Source organism: Lutjanus erythropterus, chromosome 9, assembly GCF_056507025.1.
Source record: "Lutjanus erythropterus isolate fLutEry1 chromosome 9, fLutEry1.hap2, whole genome shotgun sequence".
Taxonomy (NCBI): Eukaryota; Metazoa; Chordata; class Actinopteri; order Lutjaniformes; family Lutjanidae; genus Lutjanus; species Lutjanus erythropterus.
This window is the reverse complement of record NC_139325.1, coordinates 22,035,916-22,042,837: the sequence shown is the minus strand read 5'-3', so window position 1 is coordinate 22,042,837 and position 6,922 is coordinate 22,035,916. Positions and strand designations below refer to the sequence as shown.

The following is a 6,922-nucleotide window of genomic DNA, read 5'->3' as shown; positions in this document are numbered from 1 at the left end:
TTTGGTGCAACCTACTCTCAAGTTAAATCATGATTTAATCGGGTTTAAAAATTAATCTTTGTTGGTGCAGCCCAGGCTTAAGGTTACTTACAAAGACTATGTAATTTGTATGTGTGCAGCATGTTATGGGTATTGCATTTGCCCAAATTGTTCCCTTTGTCTGTCTCCCATCATGACACTGCATAACAACTACTTTGTTCTAACCGCAGTAAAAGAAGCTGGCAGGAAGTGAATTCCTCTGAAGCTCACTCACAGACTCTCTGCTCACGTGTTTGAGAGTCATCAGATGTTTTCTGTGCTTCATAAACAGTACAATACCAGTACAGGCAAGTATGTGTGTGCAGCCAACAGTTTACTGAGTTCAGTAACAACATCTTATCCACATCTGAGTCATAGCAGACGAGGAAGGTGTTTAAATCTCATCAGCAGGGATAAAATCGGACATATAGTGACAGATGATTGGGATTCAGTGTTTACACATGGCTCAAGAAGACACAAGCTAAAAAAGGCACTTTTCAGATCAAATGAAACAGGGATATATTCATGTTGAACAAAGTAATAGCAAAACTAGTACAGGCGCATTTGTAAAGGCCTTTACTCCTTTGTGTGTAAGGCATCAGAAGGATTTCCACTTGAGTTTCATTGCATCCAAGCTCCACGATCACCCTAAAAAAGTGAATATATTTCACATACTTGACCATTAAAGCACTTATTGCTTTAATTGTAACAGTTTTACGTTGTTTAGAGCTTAAAGGAATGCAGGATTGTACACTGTGGTATTGGTGGAAAGATCATCCAGATGTCGACCGCTTAAGATCACAACACAGCATTTTTACCCCCCCAGTGTCTTTCTTTACAAAGTCAACCCTCTTGTGGTATTTACCAGTATTGCAAGATGGAAATCTCGAGCAACATCAACAGTAGTTTTCAAGTTTCCAGGAGTTTTAAGAACGGAGCCATCGCCAATCAATGGCTTTGGGACATTCAACAGCAACAGTGATCACAGCTGTTTCTCTGACAAAGAAAGAAGCCAAAAACATGGAGTCTGGAGAGTTTACAGCGTCACTTCTTTCTGTGTCTGAGGCCGAACGACGTACATCAGCGTGAGTCACATCCCTGAAATACGTCTCACTGGATTTACAGTTCAACAGCAGTTCACAACCTCAAACACCAAGCTCTTCTCCGTCCACAAAACAAGGCCACTCTTTGGAATGATGCTGATTAAAAACAGTGCACAACTGTAAATGAAATAAAATATCAAATCATTTAAGAATAAAAAAAGTGCTCAGTGTATAAGTTGCTCTCTCAGAGAGATCAGTGGCTGAGGAGGACAGTTTCCCAGCATGTAAAAAGCAGGAAGGCCTTGTTGAGTCTTGGCGGTGCAGGTATCTCAGAGTTGCTCCAACATTGCTCATCTCATTTGCCGGCATTCTCAGTGGGAATGTATTCAGTTTCACCTGACGACACCTGAGAGATGCGGCGTGTGGAGCCCCACAGGCGACGGGGGAATTGTCCTGAGCGAACCTGAGAACAGGAGGAGAAACATGTTAATCTTTGCTTCGGGGCTAAAACGAATATGTTAGACTGAAGACGCTCAATTATAATCTGAAAAACCTGATCTTCAGCGAGTACTTAGCATGTGATTACCCCCTCCTCCTCCTCCTCCTCCTCCTCCTCCTCACACAATCACACATACAAACATGCACCACCGCCCCACTCCCACATCTCGCAAACACTTGATGTCTTGCTTCTCACCTCCTCTGGCTTCCCTGCCCCCACCACAATTAACTTCCCGTCCTCCAGTCCCACCAGGATGTGGCTGCACTCCTTGGTGACAGACACACTCCTCACAGCCACTTTCAAGGCCAGGGGCGTCACCAAAGCATCCAGGCTGTCAAACAGAGAGGAGATGGTACAGAAGAAACAAACTTTTAGACTTAAACTGCTGTACACGTGCTACAAATGATCTTCTTTCTTTAAAATGTCTTTTAATTGATTCTCAATAAAGACTAAAACAGGAACTGTACAGGGAGACCCACACTTGTCACAACACACCTTTTTTTCTTTCCAAAACAAAATACACAATAACATCTGACCATGAAGACATATTCTAAATTATGAATAAGATATGGACACAGAGAACATGTTATATTAATAAAAATAGAAAATAAACAAAACAAATAAATAAGATTGGAAAAGAAAAGGGAAACAAAGAACAAAAAGTAAAGCATAGCTACTCAAAACTAAATGTAAAGGGTTTTATTTTAATGTCAGGAGTGGGTGCCATACTTTGTAAAATTTACTCATCATTCCCACAATAATATAACAGATTTTCTCCTGATTCATACAGGATATAGTGACTGTGTTTAAACACAAAATATTTACCTTTTTTCCCCCATATTCCAAAAAAGAAAATGTTCCTACTAAGCTGTTTATATGGCTAATAAAAATTAATATTTCACTAATTTCCATTTAAATGCAGCCATGCATACTGTGGTCATGGAGGCTTCATTGTGTCAAAATAGTATTTTAAAGTATATTTAAGTTTTCCACTGGTGGCGGACTGTCTATTCAAAAATGTTTTAAACATAATGTTTAAAAATATGCATGTCTCTACTTTTGGCCAGAAATGTGGGCTTATCTTTTGTACATGCATCTCTACCTCAGCTTCGACTGATTTAAAATGAAGACAACAAGAACGCTGCTAAAACCTGAATCATGCCAGCATATCCCACATGTCTTAATTGAAATATGCTACATTCATAATTCAGAATCCCCAAACAGAATATGTTGTTTATATTGTCTGTATCAAATTCAGGATATTCTAATATTGTGAATTAAAGTGGAAAATTGGTGTGCATGTAAAGGTGATGTCTTCAATCCAGTATGAGTGAGGAGGAAGGACAGACTCCTTCCACTTTAGTAAGACAGCTCATCAGACCAATAAAGACATAACAGCCGAAACATTCAGTTTTGCCTACAGCAAATCCAAGTCTGGAGCAACGCCAAAAATGTCAGTCAAAGGATTTAGCTTAATTTGGTGTTGAGGGGTCTCTGAAATAGTTTGAACGACTAATGTTCAAAGCTTAACTAAAAAAGGACATAACCAGCATATGTCAAGCTGTGAGGCAGGTGCATGTAGGGTCAACATCAGGGTACACTGAAGGTAATTTGGTTCAGGAATGTGGATACGCGAAAGATCGTTCAGATTTCTTTACCTGTATAAATCCCGTATGTGGAGGCTGCCCTGCAGGGTCCCCAGGATGATGTACTCAGACACCAAGTGAAGAGCAGTCACCTGCTCCTCCATGGTGACGGAGGACAGCAGACAGCCATTTACTGAGTAACCATGAATGGAGTACTTGCCCTGGCGGAATAAGCAGGATTTTGGCATCACGTTAACTCACACACACAGGATAGAGACGGTGTACATACAGTGTGATTAGGACACAAAATCTAAATTATTTAAATAGAGGTTGCGATAAAACTCTTCAGGAGATAATATTTTGCTTTTATTAGCGTACCTTTCTATTAGAGCGTTCCTCCTGCGAGGTCTGTACGACGATGTGGCCTTCCATGCCCACCTGGAGCTGTGAGATTTGGGCTGGTGTGCAGCTCTCACCAGGAGGCCGCAGCGTTCGCAGGAACTGACCTCGTCGGACAGTGTGCACGATCACAGTCCCATCCTGACACACAGTGAACAACAAGACTGACTGTCAGTAAAGATGCAATGACACTTTTCTGTTTCTGTGACGTAAACGATTGTCTTTCTTTTGTGCATTTTTGTGTTTTTTTTTACAGTGCAAACTAGCGTTCTTAAACCAAAACCACATGAACTCACAGCTAGTTTACTGAAGATTTGACAACCTGTTATGCTGCAACTTATGGCAACAGAGAGTTGAAATAGATCAATGTAAAACCCTTAAAACTACATCTAGGCATGATATCTTCTCTAATTTTAATACCAGCTAGGAGCACTTGTAAAAAAATCACACGAAATTGTGGTTTGGCTGTGGTTCATTCTGTTACATTATGGTTTCAAGGTATGAGCAACCTCTGGCTATAAGGCGGCAACATCTGTCTCTTCATACCTATAAAAAGTGAGTGTTTCGAGGTTGTTTCCTGTGGCTGATTACATTCCCACTTCTAATGAACCACATCACAGTTTGCTTGGAGAGCATCCAAGTAGTATATTGTGGTTATTTAGGTTGAAGAGCATTTTTCACACCTGCACAAACTGAAGCAGTATAAGGGAGAAAATAAAGACTCTTCTGACATAGTTTTCCATTATTACTGAAGAGCCAAAAAGCTTAGGCTACATTCAGACCAGGGTTTTGCAGGGGGTTGTACTAAAGTGTAGGCATGTTCATTTGGCTTAGAACATAACTGCTGTGAAACCTCTGGAAAATAAAAAGTTATTTGTCTGATTCACAGACTCTTGCAATTACTGCTCCCTCTCTTTATTCACTCTCTAACCTGCTTGACCACTGCTGCGCTCACTCACTCTTTCAAACACAAACCAAAGGAAGCTCCTTGGTATCTGTGATATATATTTTGCAGCATAAACTACAACACATAATGAATGAATGCCACAGTTGTTTCCAGTCCTGTCTGACAGCAGCTGGATGTGCGAGCTACTGTTGCTCAGAATTGTTGGACCAACACAACAGTTAACCAGCACAAAATGAATGCAACACAACAGATACACAACATCGACCGCTGCCACTGGTGAATGTCATCTTATTTGCCGGTAGTAACTAAAGAGGCTGAATACCAGCCACCGATGTTCAGCTGATATATCGCTGCATCCCTCGGATATTGTCTGGTTTGTATCAAGCTTATAACTGTTCACAGAGTGCGATATTTCTGACCTTTGACCCTGACACAGCCATGTCCAGTTCAGTGCTGATGGCCACACAGGTGACCTCCTGGTCATGTCCGCAGAGAACCTGCACTGGCCGAGGAGACAGACCGCTGGAGAAGCCACCCTGAAGGACAAAAAAAATTAAAAATCCATAACTTTGACAGAAGCTTATAATCATGCATGAAGACAGAGAGACAGTTTACCTGCTGTAGGACCTGCCACACTATACAGGATGTGTCCCTTGAACCAGAGATGAGGTAGATGCCACACAGATCCAGAGCCAGGCAGGTAACAACGTCTTTGTGGAAAACAGAAAAATACAGATAACTGTAACACTGAAGCAAAGCACATACATATATGTTCTGTAATTTAGACAAACGACAATAAGAGCTCACCAATGTGCCGGCAGATCCTGCCCACCAGCTTGCCCTTCCCTAGTTGGGTGACACGGAGACTGCAGTCCCAGTGTCCTCCACTGAACAGCAGACGTCCATCATTGGACACCACCAACACCTGAGCGCTGATCTCCACCCCGGGAGAGAAAGGTCCGCTCAGGAAACGCTGCGTCCTACACCACAGAGCAGTGTTGGAAAGATCAAAGTGAGTTTGATAGAGAGAGTGAGAGTGAGCTGAGGCCTAACTGTGGTGGAGATTTATAATCGGCACATTAAACTGTCATGACATCTGCAAATTACAACCTGTGTGAAACCCTGTGTTCCAATGGATCTCATCATGATTTATTTTGTGTTTATATGATCCACATTCAAGGTCTGTTTAAAATAAGATCCATTAAAACAAATTTCAATTAATTAAACTGCCTTTGAAGCCTCGCAGACAAAGAAGGACAGCCAGATGTTGTGTTTCCAACAGCTGTCAAGAAAGTTTTATGCGTCCTCAGATTTCAGAGTAAAAAATTACATCCAGGAAATTAGATTTATGGGGAAGAAGGCTGAGATTATTAAAATGTGGGGCCCATTTGTGTCTTATTTCAGTCCTACTGATGGGATAACAAATTGGAATCATAGTGCTCTCTTTAAGTGTGTGTGATTTTTCTTCTTTGTTATACATATTTATGCAATTTCCTTTATTATTGCCCTTGTTATTATTTGTGTAGCCAGTTGCGGTCAGTTGAAGCCTGCTGGGGTGGGACTGAGGGGTTGTGAGGATGAGTAGGAGAGACTTGAGGGTTTGGAAAGGGGACAGCAGTTTTATATTTTGTATATTATATGACATTCTTGTATACTATTGCATAGCTTTGTTAAATTATTGATTCTGATAGATCAATTATAGTATTTCTGCATAACAGCCCTCTTCTACAGACATAGTTCTGATCTGGAGGAGCAATAAAATCATCAATAAAATTATTTTTAAAGTAATATTTTGTGGCAAATTATTATTATTGATTATTTAAGGTAAGTAATAAGTGGGATAATTTACAGTGTGTGGCTTATTATTGCAAAATAAACCCTGACACAGTTGTGCATGTCTTGAATCACCCTGAATAATGACCTGCTCACTGTACATTGTACCTTACATGTAGATTATAATATTTTGAAAGAGATGTTTAAAACAAAAACGTCCATAAGAAATTCAAATAAAAGACATAAGCACCAGGCAATATTCAGATTTTTGTCAGGGTACTCACTTAGGATTAGTCATGGTCGGGTCCTTCGTGAAGGTGAAGTAGTTGGCGATGTTTTTGTCGTACGGCAGCCAGCTGTGCGTCCCTATCAACCCGTTTGAGCTCACACTCACCTGAGGAGAGAAAGTGCCCATATATATATATATATATATGGATGTCTCATTGCTGAACACAAAGGCTGTGTTACGTTTCACATGTCCCCTGTGAAACTGTCCAGCTGAATCTTACCAGTATGTCTGAGCCCGGGATGATGAAGGAGCGATTCTGGGTCTTTGGAACCACCGCCTGGACCAGAGGAAGGCCATCACTTACCACCTAAGGCAAGCACACACACATTAAAATAATGTACATACACGCCAACGCATGAGTTTATTTAGAGGGTTAATTAGACCATGACTGAACTTAAAACAAGTATT

General features: G+C 40.9%; 1 protein-coding gene across 1 annotated transcript in view; it reads right to left on the bottom strand.

Moving 5' to 3' along the window:
• Nucleotides 1-333: 333 nt before the first annotated feature.
• Nucleotides 334-6,922, bottom strand: part of nbeal2 (neurobeachin-like 2) — a 56,300-nt gene continuing 49,711 nt past the window's right edge. The window contains exons 47-55 of the mRNA XM_084726581.1: nt 6,735-6,821; nt 6,510-6,619; nt 5,260-5,432; nt 5,068-5,162; nt 4,872-4,988; nt 3,525-3,686; nt 3,219-3,367; nt 1,756-1,891; nt 334-1,524 (exon numbers count right to left, since the gene is read on the bottom strand). Of these exons, the coding sequence (XP_084582707.1) occupies nt 1,417-1,524; nt 1,756-1,891; nt 3,219-3,367; nt 3,525-3,686; nt 4,872-4,988; nt 5,068-5,162; nt 5,260-5,432; nt 6,510-6,619; nt 6,735-6,821 (1,137 nt within the window). The 3' untranslated portion in view covers nt 334-1,416. The remainder of the gene's footprint in view (nt 1,525-1,755; nt 1,892-3,218; nt 3,368-3,524; nt 3,687-4,871; nt 4,989-5,067; nt 5,163-5,259; nt 5,433-6,509; nt 6,620-6,734; nt 6,822-6,922) is intronic.